Source organism: Poecile atricapillus, chromosome W (genome assembly GCF_030490865.1).
Source record: "Poecile atricapillus isolate bPoeAtr1 chromosome W, bPoeAtr1.hap1, whole genome shotgun sequence".
In the NCBI taxonomy this organism is placed as follows: Eukaryota; Metazoa; Chordata; class Aves; order Passeriformes; family Paridae; genus Poecile; species Poecile atricapillus.
The window spans coordinates 50,774,429-50,801,229 of record NC_081288.1 but is presented as its reverse complement, the minus strand read 5'-3'; the positions used below and the strand labels follow the sequence as shown (position 1 = coordinate 50,801,229).

The 26,801-nt window shown below is 39.4% G+C and overlaps 1 protein-coding gene across 1 annotated transcript in view; it reads left to right on the top strand.

Moving 5' to 3' along the window:
• LOC131591614 (protein phosphatase 1 regulatory subunit 3A-like) overlaps window positions 1-11,191 on the top strand; it is a 34,096-nt gene extending 22,905 nt beyond the window's left edge. Inside the window, exon 4 of the mRNA XM_058862477.1 lies at window positions 998-11,191. Within this exon, the coding sequence (XP_058718460.1) occupies window positions 998-3,484 (2,487 nt within the window). The 3' untranslated portion in view covers window positions 3,485-11,191. The remainder of the gene's footprint in view (window positions 1-997) is intronic.
• Window positions 11,192-26,801: the final 15,610 nt, after the last annotated feature.

Sequence of the window (26,801 nt, the reverse complement as noted above, 5' to 3'; positions counted from 1 at the left end):
GAGATCATGCAAATGTCAGTTATGAGGAGGGGAAAAAAACACAGGCATCTCACTGTTAAATCCTGACAGTTGGCATCACCGAAGAACTCAAATACACTTGAGCACTGGTTGGCAGAGGGTCATTAAAACAGAATTTGCAGAGACATTAGCTCCCTCACTTTTCTTTGAGTGACGTTTTACTATTAATAGTTTGCAGAGGCTTTGCAGAAAACATATTAATAAGAGAAACTGTAACGGGGGTATCTACAGCAAGTGCAAATGTATAAAGGGGTGCCCAAGAAGCTAGCCCCTAATTGATCAGCTAGTGCTATCAGTGTGACTCTGCTAAAGTGAGAAGAGAGTGCAATGACAAGCAGGCACAGCTGAATAATACAATATGATATTTGGAAGCTAGGAGGGAGAATGATTAGTTTCTGGCCTTTTACTTTGCTAATCTCATGTCTTACCAGATTGTCTAAAAACAGTCTGGTTTGAAGCCTGTAAAATGGTCCCTGAGAGAAATGAAGCACAGATAATCCTTACAGTATTTGTCAGTGTGAAATGTGTCTTTGTTTTACTGGACAATACTGTACATTACCAGACACTGATGTACTGTATCAATGCCCTCGTTTAAGCACCGTTCCTCCCCCCTCACCCCACGGCTTCCTTTCTCCAAATCTAGAATAAAATGTATAGAGAACAAATTAGCCTGCCTTTAAGGGAATATTCTCTTCAGATTTAATTTGTATAAAATCCACTAGCAGCTTACTGAACTCATGAATAAAGAGAGAGGGTTCTGAGCACTATTTTATTTCCTGCTCCTTTCAGCACCACCATAAAGCTCATTACCTATGTTAAAAAATACATGCAATGCAAATTTTGCAAATGGTTTGAAACATGTTTCCATAAAAGCTTTGTTACTGAAAACAAAACTTTCTATAATGAAATCCTGCCTCCTTCATTTGGCATATTTTTGCAAAGCACTTTTTGATCATTCTTTTCTATTCTATTGTTTCAGTTAAATCAGCACTTCACAGGAGCTAGAGGTACCTCTTCCAGAGATGAAAGGAATTTATACACAACAGAACCAATTAATTTTCTAAGTGAAACTGAAAGATTGGTGAAAAAGCTAACCTGTATAGAAAGAAGCGGTGACTTGCACCCTGTGCCTATCAGATCCTCATCTGAAAACTCTTCACATGCGATAGGAGAAGAACTAAAAGATAAAGCTAAGTATTCTGTGAGAGATTATAATAATCAGCTAACAGGGAAGGAAGTCACTGCTGGCTCAGTAAACAGCTATGGGCGGTCTTTGGAACATACTGGTACCAGTGAAAGCCTTTTATTGGCAAAACATTTTCCTCTGACAAAGCAGAATGAGGCTATCAATTTTATGGATACTGGCTCAAGCCAACAAGGAGAGAGGCACACAGATATTTCAAAAGGTGAAATAGATAGTGCCTCAGGAAATAAGATGATGGAGAGGTTATTCATCAGTGAGGATGCTGCTGGTACCTCAAAAGGGGCCTGTGAAACGAGACCAGAAACCATTTTGCCAGAGCATGATGAATCCGTGCAATTAAATGCATGCATAGCAAGGACGCTGGATGGTAACGCTAATCCAGCTCTGGAGCACCGGGCACCACAAACGTCTCACCAGACTTTGGATTCATTGTTGTCAGATGCTGACAGAAATGAAGGAAAAATCAAGAAGATTGAAAGCAAAGTTCAGGTACATTTAAGAGGAGATTTATATGTCAGCACTTTTGAACGTGCTGGTGTCTCAACAGATTCCTCACAAAAAAAAGGAGCTGGTGAAATGTCAGAAAAGAACACTGATTTAGGGAAGCAGAAGAAAGTCGTTGAAGTGGCAGACTTGGCATCAATTGGTGAGGAGGAAGCATACAAGCCTTTCAGGTCACACGGGAAACACAATGCCAAAGCCCTGAACTCAGCACCTCTGCCAGCTGAGAACAACAAGCAGGCACCCAGGGCCACCAGCGTGGATGAAAGGCGACCTGAGAACACTCAGGAGCTCAGAGGATTCAGGAGGTTAAAAGACCGAGAGAAGTTAGATGACTCAAATAAAGGGAGACCAACTGGAAAGGAAAGTGAAGCAAACTTTGCAGAGCAGAGGTGGCAAGAAACGGGGAGTGAGGCTCTGTGGAGTGTGAGGGGGAGCATGGAACCACAGACCGTGACTTCCACAAAGGAATTGTTTGCCTGCCAGGAGGCAGAGAGTTGTGAAAAGTCTTCTCTCTCTGAGCAGGTTATTACAGAGAAAACAGAGGCAGGTACAGCTTATATAATTAAAACAACATCAGAAAGTGCTCCAGAAAAAATGCCTGGCAGTGAAAAAGCAGTAATTGTTAAGCTACCTCGAGAGACTGCACTAAGTGACAGGCCCACAGAGGAAAAGGAAACAGCGTTTGATACACGTGAAGGGAGAAATGATGGTTCACATTATGCTCTTTGTCAACTCAACACAGTGGGTGTATTATATGACACTGAATTTGAAAAGGAATCAGTTTTAGGTATTTATAATGCATGCGTACATGAAACACTGCAAGGAGAAATGAAGCCTGTATGCAATAGCAGGGAAAAATGTGCCAGAGCACAACCAGATAATATTCTACCTGTAGGAGAAGCAGTAAAGGCTTCTGCTACAGGAGAGAAAGATTTGCAGGAGGGTTTATGTTCAGAAGTACCTGAAAGCCCCCTGAGTACTCAGAAGCATCTATACCTTGAGAAAGCAGAAGAGCTCTACAGGGAAGAACGCCATGGTGATACACTTTCCTGTTTATGTTCTAAAGCTGAAACAAAAATGCCACCTTCTGGTACAAATACTGTGCCTACTTACAGTTATAAAAGCTCTTCAGTGACATCTTCAGAAGGGCCCACTGTGGAAAGAGGCAGGGAGCACCTGCATAGATACTTTGAATCCAAAGTCATTGAGAAGGTAGTTGCTGAGTCAGGGTACAATTTAAATCTAACAGAGGAAATTACATGTATTAAAACAAGCTGCTCTCCTGAAGTTGAGAAAGAAGTACCTTCCACTTCAGACACAGCAATTTTTGGAGAAGGAAGAGGAAGGAATACAGGTCAATTTTTCCATCAAGCAGAGCTCCAGCAAGAGAAGTCATGGAAGCCAGAGGCTTTCATTAGTAAGTCTACCAAAGAAAATAGAAGAACAGACTCTCAAGCTGACCATTTAATAACCGAAGAGAAAACACTAAACTGGCTTAATGACTCACAGAAAGAAAGCCAATACACTTCTGATTCTGCAGATATTTCTAACCAGAAGAGTGAAGTGCTTAAGTTACCTAGTGAGTCTCCAGGTCTAAAACATATTGCTTTCAAAATATTTTATTTCTTCTTGTTTCTTCTATTTGCTGCAACACTCTACCACTATGATTTGATGGTCTGCCTTGCACTCTACCTGTTCTCCGTGTATTGGCTATACCACGAAGGAAGACGAAACAAGGAGTCTGTCAAGAAGGAATAACAGACTGTCAGCTGTGCTCAGGATCCATGGTCAATAACCTCCAATTCCACCACAGCATTTTCATTGTTAAAGAGTTTATTCTTTGCTAGAACCAAAGCAAGATTTCCACAGCAGCATCTTTTACTAAGAGATCACATATAAAGTTGAGCCTTCATGTAAGTAATTAAACTATGCAGGACCATTTTGTTTGGATCATTAAATACCTATATGAAGATGAGTTCTGAAGCACATCAAGTTAAAATGAAGTACAGCTGTTGCTTCTTAGCAGGATATGAAGAAGCAACGTTTCATGTCTCCATAGTACTTAAGCCCACCACTTACTTGCTTTAATTTCTTTTGCATCAAAGCTTCATATTTTTCTGGGAAGTTTTTTCCTAAGATTCTGTGTGGTACATAACAACACAAGGAACAATATCAAACCTAAGTCAGTATTTTGGTGCTGACATTGCAGTTGATAATCTGCTAGTGTAATTAGCCAATGCTCTAAGCAATGCATCTGTTGATAGTTTAATGCATTTTTCCAAATTTTTATTTCATTATTTTGACTTAGAGCTTCAGCAGTACCCCTGTTTGAAAAGTGTAAGGCTTTGACTTCAATAACGTCATGTAACTTCCAGGATATAACTGTGTAGCAGAATAGATGTGCTGTTTCCACCCTGTAAAGATTGAAGGTCACAGCCACAGGCCTCTTACTGATCACTCACATGCACGAAAATTTTTTGGGTTTTGCAAATGAGGACTGAGTAACATGACTGAGAATTTCACTGAACGGTTATTCTGGGCAAAGCCTTTAAGTGACATTTTTCGTCAGAATTGCTTGAGCGTATCTACAAAGCATTAAATAAATGTTACAAAGGAATGCTATAACTGTGTGGAGCATGTCTGAATTAGATTTACTGCTTTTTTCCCTATGGCTTGCAACCTAGAGATAAAAAAACACCAAGAGAGAGCACTGAGCATGACCCTGCGGTCCAGGGAGGCTATTTTGTCTGGTTTGGGTAAGGCAGAAAAGACTGCAGGGCAGTCAGAATCTGCCCTAAGGAGAGCCCAAATTGACCCTGTGCAGCAGTTCTGTGGGGTAAACACATAGGCAGCTTTGCTGCATGGTGTCCCACACTGCAGGTGTCCCACACAAGATCAAGCCCAATTTTGTCCAGAAGGAAAAGAATGGACAGGTTATGATGCTCTTCAGCCATTTCCCAGAGGATATTCAGAGATGCTATCACAGGTAGGATATTAAAAGAAGCACCAAGACTGCATAATGTCTCTGAAGCCATAGAAATTAAGAAGGTAAAAAAGTTGTTTTAAAGCTGTTTGTTTCACTTTCCTTACTACCACTGTGAAATACCCTAACTGAAAGTCTTGGTTGCATATCTGACTGGTTATGTAATAGCAGAATTATTTAGTTGTTAGCTTAGCTCTGGAATAAATGTTTTAAAGTCTATGTAAAACTTATTCACATATTTCAGGATGATAGAAAACTCTTTTATAGGAGGCACCTTGGCATTCCTGTTCTGCAGGAATGTAAAACTTTGGAACATTTTCATTTAGCAGTGCATTCAGTGGGGTGAGCAAGTATGTGTGTGATCTATTGCTAATAGGTGTTTTGATGGCTGGATACCTTGAAGACTTCTGAGAGCAATCCATGAATGAGTTATAGTGATGGGCTAGAGGCATTAAGGAGCTACCCCAAGGGTTGTGTCCAGATGTTCAAAGGTATATATGAGGAAAATATTCATTGAGATAAAGAAATTAATTCAATAGGCATTAGGAGATGAATCCAATAAAAAGCTTAGGCTTAGACTTAAAGCAGGATTGAAGTTAAATCAGTGTAAGTCCAAAGTAATGATTGCAGACCTTCCTTTATTTGGAGACAACAAATGCTGAAAGAACCTATTCTTTTCATGATGTTTATACATCTCCAAAAAGCACAACATTGCCTTACTTCTGGTGGTTTACCTCCTGCAGTGTGACAAGTCCCTGGTCTAAGTGGATCAGATTTTCAGCTTCACTGGGATAGAGACATCAGGTATTGCTTTACTTCATAGTATGGTGAAAACTCTGAAATAACACCTACTATATTCTGACAGAATCAAGGTCCTTAGACAGAGGGATAAAAAGTGAAGAAAGCATCCTGTACCTGTCCTGCTGAAAGTCTCACAATGCCAGATTCCTCAAGTGAGAGAAATCAAAGACATTGGACACATTTCAATCTTACAATTAAAACAACCATGGCAGAAAGTAAAATCTTTAGATTCAGTCAGCAGTTAAAAGCCCCAACAATCTAATTTACCGCATGGCTTTTTAAAGCAAAATTCATAAACTTCAGAGCAAGGACCAAAGTCCAGGTTCCTGACTGGTTAGGTAAGATCTCAAACTAAGTCACAGGATTCAAACCCATGTTTGAATATCTTCAGCTTTACCAAACCCGGGCCTTTCATCCAGCAGAATGTACTGTTGGAGTAGTATTATTATGAGGAGTAGTATTATTATGAGGAGAACTGTGCTCACCGGGGTTTGGCAGTACCGCTGTGCATAGATGGTTTCCTACTTTCTCAGCTGAATAAAACTGAAAATGGTTCTCTGCACAGAACAATAGATATTTTTTTTTTTACCATTTGAGGCTAGAGACTCATTTGATGCTCCCATCACAGAGGAGTTTTCTTTTCCCAGAACTTGTCCATTTTTAAGAGAGGTCTTAATCTGACACAGTCTAAATCACTAAGCACCTGAGACAGCTAAAGAACTTTAAATGTCTTGGACACATGCCTTGTTTTAAGCAGAGCTGTCACCATGGAAGTAGAAAAGCCTGGTTGTGTTTTTCTATTGAATCTTGGGGTTTCTATGCAGTGTGCATTTTAAGGATCCTTTTGCTCCTTCTCACAGAAGCATAGACATCCTTGGACCCATAGTAGAGCCATACATTTGTGTGGTAGTTGTCTGTATGTAATCTGCAAGGTGAAAATTTTGTTTCCTATGCATTTCAGCCCATAATATTTGGTTCATTGTCAAAGGCTCAGCTCAGCTGATTAAAGAGCAAGAAAAGGGTTAGAGATGATTGATGGACCCAGGACCATGGGTGGAGGAAAGTCAGTGAATTGAATCAGTCTCCGGACAACAGAAAAATGTTACATAGAGCTCAGTAGAGTCAATATGACCTGCAAAAAAATTGCAAGGGATAGATAGAGATGATCTATTAATACAGACGTTCATGAAAAACTAGTGGGCTTTTAATATGTGTCATATTTTAAACAATTCCTAAATATCAGCTAACATTTAGCTAAATTACTTCAATCTCTACAGAAAGTGTGCTTTAAACAGCTGTATTCCTGTAATCAACAGGTTAAACATCTGGGTTTGCCATTTTAACACGTACAGTCATTCAGAGTTGGAATTTAGGGTAAATATTTGAGTGTTAGGATAAGCATATTTCATCTACACACAAGTGGAATACTGTTAGCATTTCTCAGATTTGGATTGGGATTTTATGTTCTATATTTAAAATATTTAATCAGCATATCGTACCTTATGATTGCAAAACAGGACTCAAGACTGATCTGTGAGCACAGGTGCCCGAACTTTAAAATATGTATGTGCTTAAAACAACAAAGCAAGTAATTTTATCTTCTTTTATTTATCATTTGATAAGCGATCTTTTAAAAATCTTCTTACTTTTGTTTCTAGTATAGAAGAAACACCTTTATAACATTGGCAAAGTATTGGGTTTTGCTTACTTTAGGGAATAAATGGTGTGTTGTGCTCTTGCAATGATTCATATTTATCTTGCCTACAAGGCAGCAGTAACATATTTCTAGTTAATACTTTAATTTCTAGTAGATTCTAGTTATTTCTTACAGAAAGAAGGTGCAATCCTAGATGGTAGGGTAATCCTGTGGTCACAAAGGATTTGACTCTGGTACAATATAGTGATCAAAAATAATATAATTTAAAAAGGCTTCCTTGCATTATTGCAAGGTATATGAGGTGTATCTACATTCCATACCATGGCAGGCATGTCCCATGGCTATTATCCAAACTGCACATGTAACAAATAAATTAATTTTCATATTGTGGCATGTCTAATCTGTTGAATTGGCTTAAATATAAATTCAGGGCAGAAGAGAAGAATTTCTGCATTCAGATATCTTGCTAGGAGGTAGTCAGAAGAAGCTGCATCATTAATGACTTGTTGTTGCTAATTGCTTGCTAGTTCTTATCCATCAGTGACTTTTGGCTCAACAGAGGATAGGCTCTGAAACAATCTACAGCCTTTAAAGTCCTAGTTAATATTGGAAATTAAAAAATAAAGAGGACAGAGTATGAACTAGATCCCTAAAGGAAGGTTAATATGATGATGTTCTGAGTCACTATACTAGATTTTATATGCCAAATAATATATACACCCCTGAATAAAACACCTGAACTCTCTAGTCATTGAACATATGAATGAGAATCAAAAGAGACAATGTGTTAAATATGGAACTGTCAAATTTTTCTAATAAAAACCCCTGATGGCAGAGTTAGGTCGTACACCCTTGCCCTACCAGGGGGATTTAGTTACTGCTGGGCAGGGACATGCTTTTTTCAGGTCAGGTTCCATATTCTGCAGCCCTCTTGTGCACTGAGGTACCTAAACAGCTGCCTTCAGGAACAGGATACTTTGCAGAAAACAAACCTAGAGTTTTGGGACAAGAGAAAGAGAAAGTTTAATCCCTTAAGCCATAGATTGGAGGGATATTTTGATATAAACTTTGTTCCAAGAATAACTCATGCATCTTATGTGAAATTCTATTTAGATAAAATACAAAAACAAGACCTTTACATCTCTTCAGTGAGGTCTACTTCTTCCTTAGACTATAAATTAACTTTTCCAGGCCTACATCAGTGCCTCATCAATCAGGAGTGGAGAATTGGTCTAGTCATGACCTGTGAATTTCTCTCTTAGACCTATAAAGGTGCTTAAATCCCAGCACAGTTCCACTTCAGGAAAACATGTCCTTTTGTGACTCCCAGCTGTGCTTGCTAAGACTTGCAGCTCTTCTGAGAGCATTGTCTGCAAAGGAGACCTAGAGCTATATGGATAATGACAGGACTCAAAACGTCTTTCTGATCTAGGAGGTCTTGATGCTGCTGAGGATTCAGAATTCAGGTAGGTGTCAAGGGAGATTTTTTGACCAAAACTAAATGTGCCTGAGTGAGGACAGTATTTGTCAAAAACATAAGGAGATTGAAGGGAACAGATAATTTGTGAGTTCAGAGTAGGTATGAACCAGGTGAGCTGAGCTATTTTACAAGTGTGATATGTGTGATTTGGTGGTACATGAGATATGTGTGTTCATGTGTATATGGGTGGCCCTAGGAAAAGGGAATGGGAAGGTGAGAACTAGATTCCATAGAGGAATGGAAAAGAAATAGTAAACAGAATGTCTAATTGGAAAGTTTTCTCTAGAGACATGAAAGTTTACTAAGTTCTGAGCAGGTTGGACAGACAACACAAATATGGTATTAGCTATATAACGTATAAAAATTAAAATACATGCTAACTTCTTTTTGTAACTTATCAACTGCCACTTAATGGAATTATAGTGGAGCATATCTTGCCCTTGACCTTAATATTCAGTGATTCAAGATTAGAGCATCGCTCTGAGGACTAGAAACACAGCCTCCTTCTCAGGATGTTCTTACCCTCCAGGGGGACAGCCTCAGGCTGGAGCCACAAACCTACCTCATGTCTGTTTATGCAGGTCAGTCCCCAATGACATGAAGCTATGTGTGTCAGGAGAAAACAAGAGTATGTGTCAGACAGTGCTTATTAGTGCAGAAATATAAAACTACCTGAAAATAGTGAAGCTCCCACAATCCCTGTGTTGTCTGGTAGTTCAGAGCCATGTAGGAGCTTCTCTGATTTTCTAGTAGCAAACATGGCTGCAGGACATTTAGATTCCTAAGGACTACAGGGCAGGAGCATGTCTTGAATATATGTGATCACAGGGAGATCATAGGGCACACAGGCTCATTTAAGCCACTATACAAGCTTATCAGATGGAAATTTCTGATCCCCTCTACCAGTGATCTTTCTGGGGCTGCTAGCTGCTTGTGCTCCTGGCACTACCTTCTCCAGTGAAGGACAGAAGGCAGCTCCATACTGCAGATTTTCCGGTGTCTCTGAAGGGGAAATGAGAACTTCTGAGGAAAAGACAAAAGTTACCCTATTAAGTAAGTCTCCTTTATTAGGGAGGAATCCTTTCTGCTTCTAGGGCAACCATGGACAATTAGGAGTGACCTGAACTCTTTAAAAACAAAAAACAATGATTGGCTTGGGGGAAAGTTCCGATTAAGCTCCTCAGAAACTCCTTATTTATTCATACAAGCTATGTACCTGTCTGTCCCTCTGTGCCATGAATGAACCAAGATCCCTGACTGATAAAGGACAAGAGCAGGAGGCCTCTTGTATAGGTTTCATACCTCCTTGAATGGTCTTGGCTGTTGAATGGTCTTAGGGCAGTTAGGCACACTAAGCAAGGCATATGGGAAATGTCTCAGCAGTCACAAGTCTTGGCCTGTACCCATCTTAATTTCATGTTTTGGGAGACAGAAGTAAGGCTTTTGTAAGAGCTTTATAAGATTAGGTGTGAAAGGGAAATACTGCTTGATAAATTACTGGTTTATCAAGCAGTTTTATAAAAATTTGTGACATAATTTTAGTGTCTAATCCCTCTATATAATGCAGCATTTTGGTAGAATTATGGCAGAATTACTAATAAAGCTTATAGATTAGAAGAAAGAATGGAAGATAAAAATAGCAGGAAAAGAGAGGGAGAAAGCAAGGAAGCAAGCAAGCAGGCATGTGCCTGCACTGTTCCATAGTAGACAAGAGATTTATAAATGGGAAAATTATCTTTTTCTGAGTTCAGGTTGAATTTGTGATTAACCACTGTTCTTTAAGCCATGCTGCACTCCAGACAAGAGCACAAACACAGACGAGTCTTTTTATTTTCCCACCTTGTATTTTAGTAACAAAAAAAAAACCAAAAAAACCATCAGTATTAGAAAGCCAGTTAATAAAGGCTTTGTTTCTGGGGGCAGAGGCAATGCCTCTGTTAACCTTGCAGGTGAGGTGGGCAGGCTGCTGTAAATGCAGTGTTCGGATGGTGTGGCCAGGATGTGCTCACAGCCTGCTTTGCTGGGACTGTGCGTTTCACATACACCCACTCATGTGGCCATTAGCAACCACTTGAGCTACCTGTGTCCTTGCCTGCAATCTTATGCTTAGTGTGCATGGTAAACTGCATGTACAGCAATTCACTGTGCTATTCATTACATGATATATAATTTGGTATAAAGAAATGTTTAAATAAATTGTTATTATTTTGAAATTATCAAACATTGGAAGACATACAGTGTAAGAAACTCAACACTATCAACTGCAGCTGTGACCTTTTAGACTAACTGGTCTGAACAGACTTACACCTGCAGCTGTATATCATCCTTTAACATAAACATATCAAGTGAGAAGCAAACATGGTGTTTTTTATAAAGTGTGTTGTCTGATACAGCATAAAGTAATAGCATGACTTGCTATGTACTTTCCTTTTAATTCTGAAAAAGTCAAGAATTTATACATTCAATAAAAATTGATTTTAATTTAGATTAATGACAACTGCAATCTCATTAATTGTATTTTTAATAAACCAATGCTGAACTGTGTTCAACTGCGTGGATACAAAGTGACATTTTCTGCTATGCACTAGATATCACAGTTTTCATGTTTGTTTGTTCCATGAGATATTCACATTGTTGTGGGCAGGTTTTCTTCGCAGTCCACAGGGCTTGAAGCAATGGACAGCTCAGGTGACCATCAGCTGGGACTGCAACCCAGAGCTCTCAGTGCATGAGAAGAGACAGTATTTTGAAAGAAAGTTTAATGGTAATCTAAATTAAATTAGTAACAAAAACTTGCATCTAGATTTCAATACCTATCATGTCTCTTTCTTGACCTTATTTGTCTCTTGTCTAGCATCACAGCTATAATTAAGACAACTTCCTTTTCAGATGCCCAGTTGGTGAAAGATGGCTGGGGATACAATTAGAAGAAACCAAGTTTTATTCATATCCTAATGTAAATTATTATGGTATAGAAATTATAAAATACAGTTGCTGGTCCCTGGATGGAATGAAGTTGGCATATTCAAATCCTACTCCCTAATGATTCCCCACACCACAATCTGCAACCACAGCATCTGCTAAGGGGGATGGAATGGAATGGAATGGAGGGTGGTGCAGAATGGAGAAAGCCATTGACCAGACTCTGTTGGAATCCTCTCAGGGAGGTATTTTGCAGCTGAGAAGCTGCATAACACCTGCCAACCAGGGGAGATAGGAGATGTCTTGCTGTTGAGCCAACAGCTGTGGCAAAATTACTCTCCTTAGATTATACCCTAATTGTAATCTTAACACACACCTTTATCCCAAAATTACCCACCTCCAAGGTATGACCACCTTCACTGGGCATGCACACTGTACTCTTTTTTACTGTATCTTTAAAAGTGAAGTGAGAGAATTTTATACCCATCAGTAAACAAAGAATTTATTAATAAAGTCACTCAAGCTCCACTAAACATAAAGAAATATAAGTAAGTTGAGAGTAGGGGGGAAAGTTAGGAAAGACTCCATTAGAACTGCTGAGATCAGTCGATGGGCTTAACCTCTCTTCATCCTTATAGGGATGCCAATAGGCATCCCTACCAATGCTAAATAATTTTATTGGACCTTTTCTGTGTATTGCTTTGAATATATTTTTGCAGTCAGCTACTATCACTGACAATCCTCAAACCTTAACCTGTCACAATTTTACATTAATTAAGGATGTTACTCCGTTAGTGTGAGTCCTTCATGAGCACTGTACAGCTGCTGGCAGCTCAAATAAAGAGGAAGACCCACTGAGGGGTCATAAAGTGGAAAGACTTGCTGAGGGGTCTCCCTTATGTTGTTAGTGTGTTTGCCTAAGTCACTCAAATCACCCCCTGATCCAGCAGGATTGCTCAGTGAGGAGTCCCCCTAACAGAATGCTGACAAGCTGGTTGGGCACAAAGGTCTTGCCTTTCCTGACAGACAAATTAAATACTAAGGTTCAAGTAAACCTCCCCAAACTAAGGGGCCAGGGAATCTCCCCTTTTTTACATGTTACCTATTCTTTAATACCTATGTCCTTTAAAATATTCATATTCCACAAGCTTTCCCACTCACTCAATTTGACATGATGAAGACTGCCTTTGGGTTTTTGTTTTTTTCTTTTACTTCAGCTTAGTACAAAGACATATTAATGCAAATATATGGCAGATAATTTACTTATATACAAATAAAACCATACCATAGTACAAACTACCATTACATTAGTGGTAAACAAATCATTGAAATTGGACAGCAGCAAGATAAACTGGTGCTGGCAGTCAGGCAGGTAGAGCTTTGCTGTGGTCAGTCTAGACAGAAGTGACTACAAAAACAGAGAATTCAAGCTCCTGACCCTGGAACACCTATGGAATGGTTTATCTTCTAGAGATACACTCCTACAGTTGCTAAAGTCTTCAGGGAAAACCTCTCTAACTGCAACATTTAAAATTGCAATTCCCCTTCAAAAAACCTACCTTGCTACATCTGCAATACTTTTCTTCATGTCTGGCAGTCCAGACAAAGCTGTTTATTAATCACACTATAATTTCCCCTCCTGGCATGGAGTCTCCTGCAGCTGTGCAGAGATGCAGGTGTGTCTAATCAGTGCCTTGCAGGCAAGGGGAGGCTTGGTCTGCTCATAATCTGGGTCAGCACGAGGCTGCTCTCCTGATGGGCAGAGGTGGCTGAGCACATGGCCAAGTTTGATCAGTGAGCGCTCCCTGGGATGGGCTACTCTGAACTACTGAGATGGGAAAGCAGTCCTTGGTTTGCACAAAGGATAGCACAATGAGCCTATGTCTGCTTGGAGGAAACAGAGAAATAGCTCAATAGGTAATGGTGAAGGTGCTGAAGAATGGAAGGTGGGTGGATAAAGTCAAGCCAAGCAAATTACTCCACAAATCTGAATCTGAAATACATGAACTTTAGACAAATTCTTCACTTAGATTTGTTCATAAAATCTTAATGATTTTATACAAATTTTTAAAAAGTGCAAAATTTAAGTTTCACCATGTCATTTTGCAATGCCACAAATGCAGTTTCAAGAAACTGATGAAAATTTCATAGTGCTGCTTAGCAGATTGACTCGAATTCATATTGGAAAATCTTTCTAGTAAAAATCTTGGGATTAGACAGCAGAGATTTAAAAAAAAAAATAAAATCTTACTTAAAATGCACATGCCTAAGACACAACCTGTGGAGCAGGTTTATGTTACCTGAGAGTGACTGGAAGGTCTCACAGGTTGCAGTGTAAGAGGCTTTCAGTAAGTCTGGCTACAGGTTTTGTTATATGCTACAGTGATAAACCATTTTTGTCATACCTTATTAAGAGCCTCTCCTTGCTATTATGACTTGTGCTCTGTATTATGAAGACTGTATCTTTTGGCATGAATATCTTCTCAAAATGCTTCTGGCTGAAGCTGCATATTCATCTCTTGTTAATGGGTGGAAATTAAAAACACTAAATAAAATGATGGATAGGACAAGGACATTTTCTGAGGGGCTTGCCTGGAGCCTAGGTGCAGCAGAAACCTCCACTGAGCTATGATTTCACAGAATGACAGAATGAGCTAAGGTTGAAGGGACCCACAAGGATCATTGAGTCCAACTCTCAACTCAGCACAGGACATGCCCAAGAGTCATATCATGTATCTGAGAGAATTGCCCAAAGGTATCTTGAACTCTGACAGACTCTGATGCTGTGACCACTTCCCTGGGGAACCTGTTGTCCAACCACCCTTTTTCTAATATATCCAACCTAAACCTCCCCTGGCACAACTTCAGGCCGTTCCCTCAGGTGCTATCATTGGGCACCACAAAGAAGAGATCAATGCCTGCCCCTCCTCTTCCCCTCAGGAGGAATTTGTAACTGTGATGATTTTTCCCCTCAGTTTCCACTTCAGCCACTCCTCAAAAGGCTTCTCCTCAAGGCCCTTCACCTTCCTTTTGGATCTCTTTTGGATGTTCCCTAATAGTTTAATATCCTTCTTTTATTGTGTCACCCAGAACTGCCCCCAGCACTGGAGGTGAGGCTGCCCCAGCTCAGAGCAGAGCAGGACAATCCCCTCCCTTGCCTGGCTGGCCATGCTGTGCCTGATGCCCCCCAGGACAGGGTTCCCTCCTGGCTGCCAGGGCACTGCTGGCTCACATTCAACTGGCCATCAACCAGGACCCCCAGCTCCCTTTTTGCAGTGCTGCTTTCCAGCACCACATTCCCCAGACTGTCCATCTGTACATCCAGAGCTGCCCCATCCCGGGTGCAGAATCCGGCACTTTCCAGTGTTGAACTTCATGTGGTTGGTGACTGCCCTGTTCTCTCATTTGTAGAGGTCTCTCTGCAGGGCCTCCCTGCCCTCAAAAGAGTCTGCTGCTCCTCCCAGTTTTGTACCATCTGCAAACTTGCTCAGTGTCCCTTCCTGTACAATGTCCAAATCATTCATGAGGATGTTGAAGAGCACAGGGCCAAGGATGGAGCCTGTGGAACCCCACTAGTGACAGGTCACCATTCTGATGTCACCCCAGTCACTGTAACCCTTTGTGCCCAGCTCATGAGCCAGTTGCTCACCCATCACATGGGGTGTTTATCCAGCTGAGTGCTGGACATTTTGTCCAGAAGGATCCTGTGACAGGCAGTATCAAAAGCTGTGCTGAAATCCAAAGGGATTATTACATCAACTGGCTTCCCTTGGTCAGCTGGGTGGGTTTCCTTGTCATAAAATGAAATCAGGTTTGATAAGCAGTACTTTCCTCTCATGAAGATGTGCCAGCTTTTGACATTAGCAGCTCTTTGAAGATTTTTGGATAAATCCTGTCATGCCCCATAGATTTATAGGGATCCAGCTGGAGAAGCAGATCCTGCACATTTTCATGATTGACTGAGAGCTGATTGTTCTCACAGCCATGGTCCTTCAGCTCAGGGCACTGAGATCCTCTTGCTCATCATCCATGTTGAGGACTGAGGCAAAGAACATGTTAAACACCTCTGCCTTGTCCATGTCCCTGTTTGTGAGGTGACCATCCTCTTCCTGTAATTGTCAGTGTTAATTTTACACCTGGCCAATTGCCATTAATAATTTTTTTTTTTTTTAATAGTTGGTCCCCCACAGTTCTGGCAGCTTCAACTCCAGTTGAGTTTTGGCTATATGAATTTTGTCCCTGCAGTGGCAAACAGTATCTCTGTATTTGTCCCATGTTACCTGACCTTTCTTCCACTAGGCATACACCCTCCTAATTTGCCTTATTTCCAAGAGAAGAATCCTGTTCAGCTGAGCTGACCCTCTGCCTCATCTGCATGACTTCCAGCATTTAGGAATTGCCTGTTTCTGTGCCCTAAAGAAATGATGTTTAAAAAGTGACCAGCACAAATGGACTTCAACACCTGCAAAAGCATTTTTTCCAGGGGACCATACTTACTAATTCCCAGAACAACATGAAATCTGCCCTCCTCATATCCAGAAGCTGAATTTTTGCTTCTTTTCCTCTCACCAACAGTTTTTAAACTCAATCTCTTTGTGGTCACTGTGGTCAAGATGGCTGTGAATCACTGCTTCACTCACAAGAGCCACTCTGTTTACAAGGAGCAGATCAAAGAATTGAGAGGAAAGCAAAAGATAGAACAGAGAAACAGCAGAAAAGAACCATCACAGCATAATCCTACTGTACCTGGGTGGATTTCCCAGCAGAAAGCCCTACCTGGCTTATGAGTACTACTTAGGGCAGCAATAGCTGTCCTGTTGAGGATCTATCCTCCTGCAGAGCCTAGAGGATATGACAAAGGTAGGCTGGGTTTGGCTGGCAAACCCTGAGGCTCTGTCCTTTATGGAGTGCAGGCACATCCCCTAGTTATTTAAGTGACAAGCAGGTGTAGTCTGCACTCCCAGCCAGACCAGAAGGGATGAGAAATATTTAGGGTATAAAAGTAGTAAATTGGAGTGGAATTTGGTTCACTGCTTTGCAGCATATATGTAAGCTGTTCATGTTTAGGACCACATTTAATTCAGGGCCTGAGCATGTCTTGGCACACCAAGGTACAAATATTCAAGTCTAGGAAGTAAAAACTGTGTTTTTAATGGTAAGGATAGTGAAACCAATGAAAGATGCTTAAAACACTTCTGAATTTGGCTCTGGTTTTAATTTAATAGATGATTTTTTTTTTTTTTTTCCTTTTGCAAAATACTTTCATAGCAACTACTGTATAATTTTCATTCTAACAAGTGAAGGGGTTTCAAGGTGGAAGGTTGTACTGGGGCAGTGTGAAAGCTGCAGACCAAATAGGGATAAATATCTCTAAAACTTGCTGACTGTTTCATTTTCAGGAAAGAGGGATTGCAGGATGATGGCAGCTGACAGGAGCCAGAGTCCAGGGATGTGACTGTCCCAGAAGCCAAAATATTCTCTGACATCTCTAACAAAAAATTACCATCATTATTATGATCTCTTGCATAGCGGATCATAGAACTTCAAATAAATGATCCCAGAATAAGAGACAGTGTCTTTTAAAAACAGACCTACTCTTGATTTAAGGAGAGTGAATGAGAATGCTTTGTATCCTTTGATAGTCTGTTCCAGCGGTTAATTATTCTCATTGTCAAAAATGCATGTCTTTGTTCCTTATTTGGATGTATGCTAATTTCAAACAGGTGTTTTCTTATGATTGTGCAATTAGAACACTGTAAAGAAATGTACAAGGCACTTCAGACAAACGGAAATTCTTAACAACTTCTTTATTGTAAAACTTTACAATTGTATAATTATGATAAAACTGTTTTCCACTCTCCCTTTAGCTGCCTTGTAAAGATTTTTCAAAGAATTTGGCACTTTAAAACTATAATTAGGATGTAAAGTTGTAAGACATTTTTATTTGTTTAAAAAAGTATAGATTTTATTTTTAATTGGGAAAAATACTTTAAGATTGTAGTTTATTACCAGCTTAACTGCTATGAAGCTACATATTTTCCAATCCAAATGGGACTGCACTGTGTGAGATTAACCATTCTGAACCCACCCCAAATGTAAGGCTAGTTTCAGTGTCTTACTTCTCAAAGAATAAAAATGAAAAATTATGTTATAACGATTAAGACCCGTGTGCTGTTGCTACACTGAATACAGAGTCAGACTACGTGCCTGATCCACCTCTGTACAGCCCATTATGCCCTTTTCCCACATCCATGACCTTACAGCACTTCTTTGGGCATGTGGGAGTGTGTTCTGTGAGTTCTTGGCAGCGCCGCTGCTGCCTGCTGGTGCACACCACACGCAGCCCCTGGCACCAGCTCCAGGGGAAAGGCAGCAGCAGAAGAGGTCACTGCTGAAGGGCCAGAAGGAGGCACGAAGATCAGCCAGGGGTGGCTGTGGTAGTGGTGGTGGTTCAGACTGGATCCTGCACACAGCTGGAGTAGCTCAGGTGTGGTGTGGTGGGAAACACAGCTGGTGGCAGTGGCATGGCATGGGAGCACAGCACTACGGCCTCAGCTTCTGCCTTCCACAAGTGCAGCTAGGGACATGAGGAAGATTGGTGCGCTGTTTGATGTCTTTATTATTATGACGACTTCTCTCTCCAAAGCCCAGCCTTACATCCTCAAGTGTATACCCTAGCATATCTCACAGTGTATTTCCTTTGTTTTTCACCTGCATTACTAGCAACGAGAGCTTGAAACATCTCAGAAGATGGAAGAACTCTGAATGCAGCAGAATCTGCCTCTCAGGGTTAAAAAGAGTTCTGGACATACAGGACATGTAATTTGGACTGAATGTCATTTGTACTCCTCATGTCTTTCCTTACTGTTGCACAGGAGGCAACTGAGAAAAAACCAGCAGAATAGGGAGTCAAAATGTACTTGGTTAGAAGTATTTCTTTAGTTTCTTAAACTTTGGCAGCAGCTTAGATCTGCTGCAGCACAAGGTCTTCCAGCAAGCTGTCAAGACATGACTTTAAGCTGCCCAGTGGGAAGAAGTGATAGGGCAGCTCACAAGTGAAATGTCAGGAAAGAGGCATAACATTTGGCACATTTTTGAATATGCCTTGTGATTTGGGGTGCTCAACTGAAACAGAATATGGGCCAGATATCTTTGATGGACACAGGATCTGCTTTTAGAAATAGTAGCTGCAATGTCTCATGTGCTGAAGTCACGTCATGGTCAAGAGGGCACTGTGGGTCATGACGTAGCACAGAATTTGCACCTGCAGTGTCTGCGCAGAATGATCCACAGATGTGCTGCTCTCCCACCTGTGTATATCAGTAGCTTTTCCAAGATTTAAGATGTTGACTTGTATAAAATTAGAAACAAATTAGTTCATGTAGCGAATAGTAATTGCAAAATTCTTGAATTATTACAGTTTGGACTGACACAACGGCATAAACTGAAACCTGCATCGCTGTTTTAAAAGCAGTTTGATATTAGATGTCACATTTGCTGTTATGTCCAAAATAATCTAAATGAGAATGAGATTTACAGATAGTTTTTTAAATGCTAATTTTTCATTTATTGTTATTTTTATTTCCCAAATTATTGTCCCGTGCTGCTGTGCTCAGAAAACTTATTTAATACAAGTATTATCTTGTTATGGTGAGAGGTTTTTGTGAGTCACGCTACAGTGAGAAAAACAATGCTATATTTGTCAGTCCAGCAGCACTGATGTAGCTATAGAATAGAGCTGTGTCCCAGGCACTGCATGAATCTTTAACAAGGCTATCAGTACTGCACTTAGATGCTATAGTTATGGTCACATTAGGAATAACAGCTCAACCAGCTAAATGTGGCTTCCAAATCATTATTGCTAATGCTTATGTACTAGATTTGGCAAAAATAACACAAATTGAATTTTAAATGTCCAATACGGTCAGGCTGAGTTGTCAGTGAAAAAAAAAATTGCTTTTGACCTTGTAAAGTGAGTCCATAATTTTCTTTTGTGAATTTATTCAAATTATGAATTTAAAATAGCAAATTTTAAAATGGCACCTAAAGCTGCCTATAATAAAAGTAAGAATGTAAAATGAAACTAAGAATTGAGGATATGGTAAATAATGCAGTTTTCAGAGGTCTCGTATATTCCTTTCACAATCTCACAACCATTACCTCCAGTTCTTTTCAGTTCACCACACCAGAGAAGAGAGTTAGACAAAGTGAGTAAGTGAATTGTCCATCATTCTTTTCTTTATGTAATAGTGAAAATCAATAAATTCCCATTCAAAGGGACTGAGTTTAACCCACTCAGTAATCCTGCCTCACAGAGATTCTAAAATATTTTCTTTTCTTTGACATCACCTTTTAGCATGCAAAATGATGTTTATGGAGAGTGGGAATTACAGAGAAAAGAGGTTGATGGAAGATTAGGTGTGTGTTTATATGCAGAAAATTCACAGTTCATCAAGCAGGTCCTCATATAATCTGTGGTTGGGCCACTTGTAGCACTTGTAGCTTGGAAATTTTTTTGCTCAGGGACATGATTTCTCTGTGCTCATTTTTGTCCCCAACAATTTGTGTTGCTTCACAGCCAAAAAAAAAAAAAAAAATAGTGCATACTTGCATGTATACAGCATTTGACAACATTTTTGGAATTATAAACTTTAAATATAGACAAATGACTGCTCAATGCATCAGACCAAATTCAACAAACCCATTCAGAACAGCTCAGAATGACTTTGTTCACGCATCCCAACATTTTTTCATCAACAGCTGCCTTTTCAGTAAAGAAGGAATTAAGCACTAAGATCCTCTAAACATGAAAGCATTGAGCAACTGTGGCAACTTTCATCACTTGTTACCTTGTGAAACATACTGCAATTCATTTATGTTTTTCCACCCAGGCTTTCAGTACTGGCACTCGCAGCAGTAGGTCTTCCAGCTGTTTGAACAGTACTGTACAGAATGGCTATCAGGAAGGTCTACTTCTGTTTGATTTGGTGTTTATTTTGGCATAAAACCCCTAGAGTTAATGTTTGGTACTCTAAAACAACTTTAAAACTTGCTTGGGAGTGGACCACTCAAGGCATGTATAAACATATACGGATCTGTGCTGGAATACAGCGCTGGCTTGGAAGAGGGTAAATGTGCCTGAGCTAATAACCTACCTTGGAATACCAGTTGATTTTACAAACTTGATTTGGTTTGCACCCATCTACTCAGATGTAAAATCAATTGTCACTCATACCAGGGTCTACCTGGAAAAATAAATAATTTGCTAACTGAACTCAACTGACTGCACAGAAAGACACTCCATTATGAAGAGAGGAGGGAAACGTGAAGCTGGGAATGTGGGGAAAAGGCAACTTGCCTTTCCAGCAGCAATTCACTCTAAAACCAGCTGTCAGCATGTGCCCCTACAATCTTATAGAGAAAGGTGAAAGGTTTACTGCAATTAACATTATAAACTAAGCATTTAAATGTAAATGCATAGAAGGTATTAATGAAAAGTATTTTTATTTCCTTGAAATCGTTTTTTTCAAAACCTTTAGGATTCTAGCTTTCCTAGAGAGAGAATTTACTGGAGTGGCCATAATTTGCATTTTGTTTCTGTGGAAAGTTGGTGAATTTGTAGGACAGTCAAGTCACATATCCTACTGAGTGATAGAGAAGTTTGTATAGAGCTTCTTGTCTTAATAATTCATTGCAGTACCAGTCCTATTCTGTAATGTTAATGGGATACTGTACAAGACTACAGTGTATAGGAAACTGCTCTTAAATACATTCATCTCCTTTCCATCACAGCCACAAGAAGAGAAAGACAATAGCAGGATGGATTTTATGTCTATTCAGTTACATTTTGTGCACAAAGAGAATACAAATATATTGTTAGTCTTGCTCTTTATTAATTGCTTCACTACATATTGACTCAAGCTCAGGTGGTATATTTTCAAAAGCATTAATAACCTCTTTGTGTTCTAGGTCAGTCTTCCTCAGTCTTTTAAAGATGGTAATTCCTTATTTCAAGTCAATACTACAACCACCCCTACATTTATTATAAAGTGAGAGTAAAAAAATGTTTATACGTGGTCATACAATGGGCTGGTTTAATCCAGTGTGTGTTGAAAGAATGTTTATGTCCATGCCTGAAAATCAACCCTGAATGGCATGTCTTGGGCCTCCCTTCCCTGATTGTCTCCGTGTAGGATGTGACCCATCAGTACCCTAGGAGGTACCCATCTTCCCTATCCATACAAGAGTCCAAGAAAGATTGCATGCATCCAGCTCTTGTCCCAACTGAGACCAAAAAACAAAACAAAACAAAAAAAAACCAAAAAACCAAAACCACAAAAAAGAATAATATTTGCACCTATGTTGGAGAACTAGGAAGTGCTACACAGTCAGCATTTTGATTTTAATCAGAAAACACTGGGGACTGAAATAGCAAGGAAGAGTCAGTTGTGGTGGTTGGGAGGAGAGGATCTCACAGATTTCAGGTACCTTGATGGCTTTGACATCCTGAGAGTTATTCTGGGACTAGGGTTCTACTTATACTTTAAACTCTTTGCAGACCCACTAATTTTGCAGTCACGAACTATTACAGCGTGATGACACAGCACTGCTGCAGACAGATAGTGGCTGCAGGCTGAGGAGATGTCTGATGTCCAATTCTGTATTTTTCCTCTTACTCACACAGCCCAGCACTCATTTCAGAAACAACAAACACTTGCAGGTTTTGTCACAACTGCAGTGCCCCATTTCTTCATCCCTCAGGCTTCAACTGGTCTTTTGATTCTGTGGAACCTCTGAAACTTCATCTTCCAGTCCAATATTTCTGGCACCAATTCACTGCATTCCCCTTGGCAAAACAATAATCTATTTCTGCACTTGAGTCCTTCTCTCCTTGAAGGCATTATAGGGCAGTTTAGCCATTTTCCAGTCTTTTAAAAGGACAGTATCATTAATTCCACACAAAAGCATACTGGAGAAGTAATGGCTTCCCATCTCTGAAATAATGGGAAACCAGTGCTTGAAGTTGTATTAAAACTTAAGTAAAATAGCTGGAGACTACCAGCACTGTGTTATCTGTCCAAGACAGATGAGTCCAGCTGGGGTTACTGGCTTTCTTCTTGTGCTCTGGACTTTCTCTGGCTAGGAAGAAGCTCTGTGCATCTGCCAAAACCTGCCAGGCTGGGAAATCTTCTGGGCCTGAGATGGTTTGTGTGACCTAATAGTACTGGGCCCACATTAAGTGTGTCCTTGCAGGGCAAGTAGAAAGTACTTGGGAGTGTGAGAAAATTAGTGGAGCAAGATGGAACCTGTTCAGATCCTACATGTCCGGAGTAAGTAATTGTGGTAGGAGCCAGCTTCATTCCAGAGGGATCAGCTGAGTGTTGCTGTGACGTTTGTGAGTATTTCCAGCTCTGAAACTGTCTTGCAATTTTGCATGAGCTCATTCTCCATGGAGCCAACTAGACTTTTTTATTCTATCTCCAAGCCATACAGAGAGTAGTCAAAACTTTCCCAAAGCCACATGCTAATGCTGGAAAGGGATGCTCTCCCACACCTGCTGGACCAAAACTGTCACCCATATTTGGGACACAGACAATCCACAGCCAAATTCTATCATCATGGATAAAAATACCTCAAAAAATTCTAAAAATCATAATTTATTAATTTCTCTCTTATCTTTTATATCCTGATAAGTCCAAAGTACTTCACGTATAGCTGCACTGTCTGTTTGTCTCAATCTTGTGTTTTTTAGTTTTAGGTGGTGTGTGTGTGACAGAGAACACAATTCAATACCTCTTTAGGATTTCCCCTATGTAATGTAGGTGTTTCCTCCTCAGGAAGGTGACTTGTTGTGACCTTTCAGAAAACTCGTTATCATTCACCTTTGGCTGCTTGGGACTTGCCTTTATTTACTCCCTGCTGTCTGTAGAAACTGCATTAAGTGCTCCTTGTTGTGGCCACTCAGGCAGCAACCTCAGAGTTTGCAAGACCCTAAAGACAGGTTTGTAGTACTGTGCTCATGCTGTGTTCAAGTAGTCTTGGATTCTCTAACACAGGTTTCACCTATTTCAGGAGCATTTCACCAGGCATCAAAGTACTTAAAATATGGTCTTTAAATTGGAAATAGAGCTCATGGGGTGTGGCTTCGAAGGTAATTCCAGTTTTTATCAAGTCAGACGTTTAGTTTAGCACTGTGCTGCTCTCTGTAAGTAAAACTTAATATAGTACTGTGTAAAACAAATTTAGATATGATGGAAAAGTATATCGCTGTTCCCAAGATAAGAAGAAATACAGTTTCAAGTGCAGTATTTGTACTCAGACCTATTTACTGCCTTTGAAACGGCAGTGGGTCAAAAGACAGATAAAATTTCTTGAAGTGGGTAAGTCATGGATCCTTTATGGTTTTTATTTTCTGTGTGGAAACACCATCTGAAGCTCATGCCAAAATGCTACATTATTTCCGTAGTTTTGTGTGTAAATTGTGCTGCTTTAGACTGAATAAAAATACTGAAATTATTCCTTATAGAATTTCTTGATCACTGTAGCTAGGACTTAATGAAGAATGGTGTACAAAAATAAAATAGAATGGTATGTTATGGAAAACTACTTGTCTAAAACCATTTTATGGCTACAAAGTGTATTATTCTATCAGCATTTAGGTAGTTGCCATGACACATTTGATACCATTAACCAAGCCTGAATTTCCATTTGTCTCTACGGTATTTTAGACAAGGAAAATAAAAGTAGATGTATGGTGTTGGTTTTGGGATTTTTTTCCTATTTGATAGGCTTCTTCACATTAGATGATTGTCTTAATTAGGCTGTTAGGAACTTTACCATGACATATTCTCTGTGTCCAAAAGGCTTCAGAATATATGAAGTCATAATGCAACAAAATAAAAACTATACCACAAAATGTAAATGCAGTATGTACAGGTGAAACAGTAATATATGTGAATAGAAGGGACATAAAAATTGTCACAAAATATGATAAACACAGTTTCAAGGAAAGACTCAGAAGTGGTTATTTCCTTGGTGAGATATGGAGGTTTCCACATGACAGAGGAAATCCTGTCTAATGGCTGCTCATTACATATCCTGTTTATTCATAGAGCATCTCTAGAAAAATGTGTATTTTCACTTAGGCTGGTACTAGGAAAAAAAAAAGAAAATACTACCAGAAGATTCCCCTAGACTTCAATTTCTTTGATTGTATGAGTTCTTTTCACTAAAACAAAAGTGTGTCAATGCAAAAGTAAGAAACCAATCAAAACCAAAAAAATTCTTAAACTTCAAATCTTTTCATGTTTGAAAGATAAATATAGTGCAAGTATGCTGATTTTAGAAGTTACTTGGTAAGGACAAAAGCAACATGTCTGCATAATGTCTGCAAGCTTTTCCAGCAACTTCAAAGATGGGCATTTATGGCAGCAAGACCAGGATGTGAATCTACAGTATCATTATGTGGACAAAACTGAAATAAACATCTACTTTATGTCTACTAGGAACTATTTTCCCATCAGTAAAACCCAATAAATGGTTAGATCTACTATTACTATGGAACTGAAGAACAAGATAAAGGCAAAGAAGTTCCTAAGAACAGTTGGAGGCTGTTGAAACCTCTCTCAGCTGTCCTCAAACTCTGCTTAGTAAGAGCCGCTAAATATCAGTAACACAAATGTTCAGCTCACAAGTAAGGAGATGCTGTGAGACCCTCCATTACTCTCGCCTGATTAACACCTAGCACCTGAAATTTATTCTCCCCCAATAAGTGTAGTGGGAATATTTTAAATAAAACCTAGGAAATCTTGATTTTTTTTTCTATTAATTTTTATTCAATGGTATTTTTGTACCCTGAAAACTGTTACATGAAACAACTATTAGTCATATTCATATTCTTAATAGAACAATAATGGAATATCAAGAGAGGAATTAGAATTTTTGGCACAATTTAGAGCAAGAAAATATTCAACAAAGAATAAGATTCTTTTGGTAAACAGTTTTAAATACTGGTGATGTGCTGTATTTCATTGTTCTAAGCATTCTAAAAAATGTTAGGGTACCCTTTTAATAAATGCTGGGGCAATTTTTCCACAACTAAGTTTTCCTTTTGCTAATAATATCATTAAAATTAGTATTTTCAAACAATTTTCACTGCATTAATAAGTTGTTTTCCCTCAGTGTGGGTTCTAAAAAAATCACCAAAACTATGGTAGTTTGATAATGTTGTTTAAGGTTGAAAGACAGAGAAAAGTTTCATAATAAATCTCACATCATACCCTAAGCAGACAAGATACTGTTTAGGCTGGCTTGCTGCACTCTTAATGGAGGGAAATGCTGTCTCTGTGTAGTCCCTCTTCTCACATATCTGTCTTAAAAATAACATCAATAAAGATGTGATATGCCAGTAACATTCATTAGGGCAGACCTGAAGCAACTCAGACTGTGGATCAAATTTCTAGATATTGAAAATGAAGCTAAAATTCTGACACTAAGTAACACTCACATTAGCATCACAATATTTGTATCTGAAAGGTCCCAGCTAGAAGTGATGTGATTCACTGGCTGATGCCCATCTTGATGGACGACACCTAAGACTTTCTGATCTGTGAGGTAACTCAGTTTCAGGAAATGTCTGGTTGCTTACATTTTTACCTTTTTCAGGCATGGAAATCCAAAACCTTGATGAAGAAATTAATTCCTAAGTAAGGAAAAAAAAAAAAAAAAAAAGGAGAGAGAAAAAAAAAAAAGAAAAAAAAAGGAACATGTATGCTTTCTGCATGCCACTTTATATGAGCAGCCTGACACTTTTTTTTTTTTATATATTTTAGTGACATTTGCTGCAATACAGCCTGTACTACAGAGAAAGTAACAGCCTTTTTCATATGTAATCGATACTGTACCAACCCAGTTCAAAGACAAGTCAGACTAACAATACTTTGAGATGGCTGGCACATTATGCATTCTGGAAATTCTAATTTTATGTAAATTTTGAAAATGTATGCATGTGCCAGAGTTTCTCTTTGTTCATGCACTGTTTTAGCATGTGTAAGTAGGAGAGGCTGCCATACAACACGGGATGCAAAACAGCAGATGGGGGTGATTTAGTCTCTGAGGAACTCTAATTTCCTCTGAAAAAGTACTCAGGTTTGTTATTTTATTACTATGGGGAAATATATATTTTAAAATATATTAACAATTAGTGCTTGTCTAGTTGGAAAATATCTCAGAA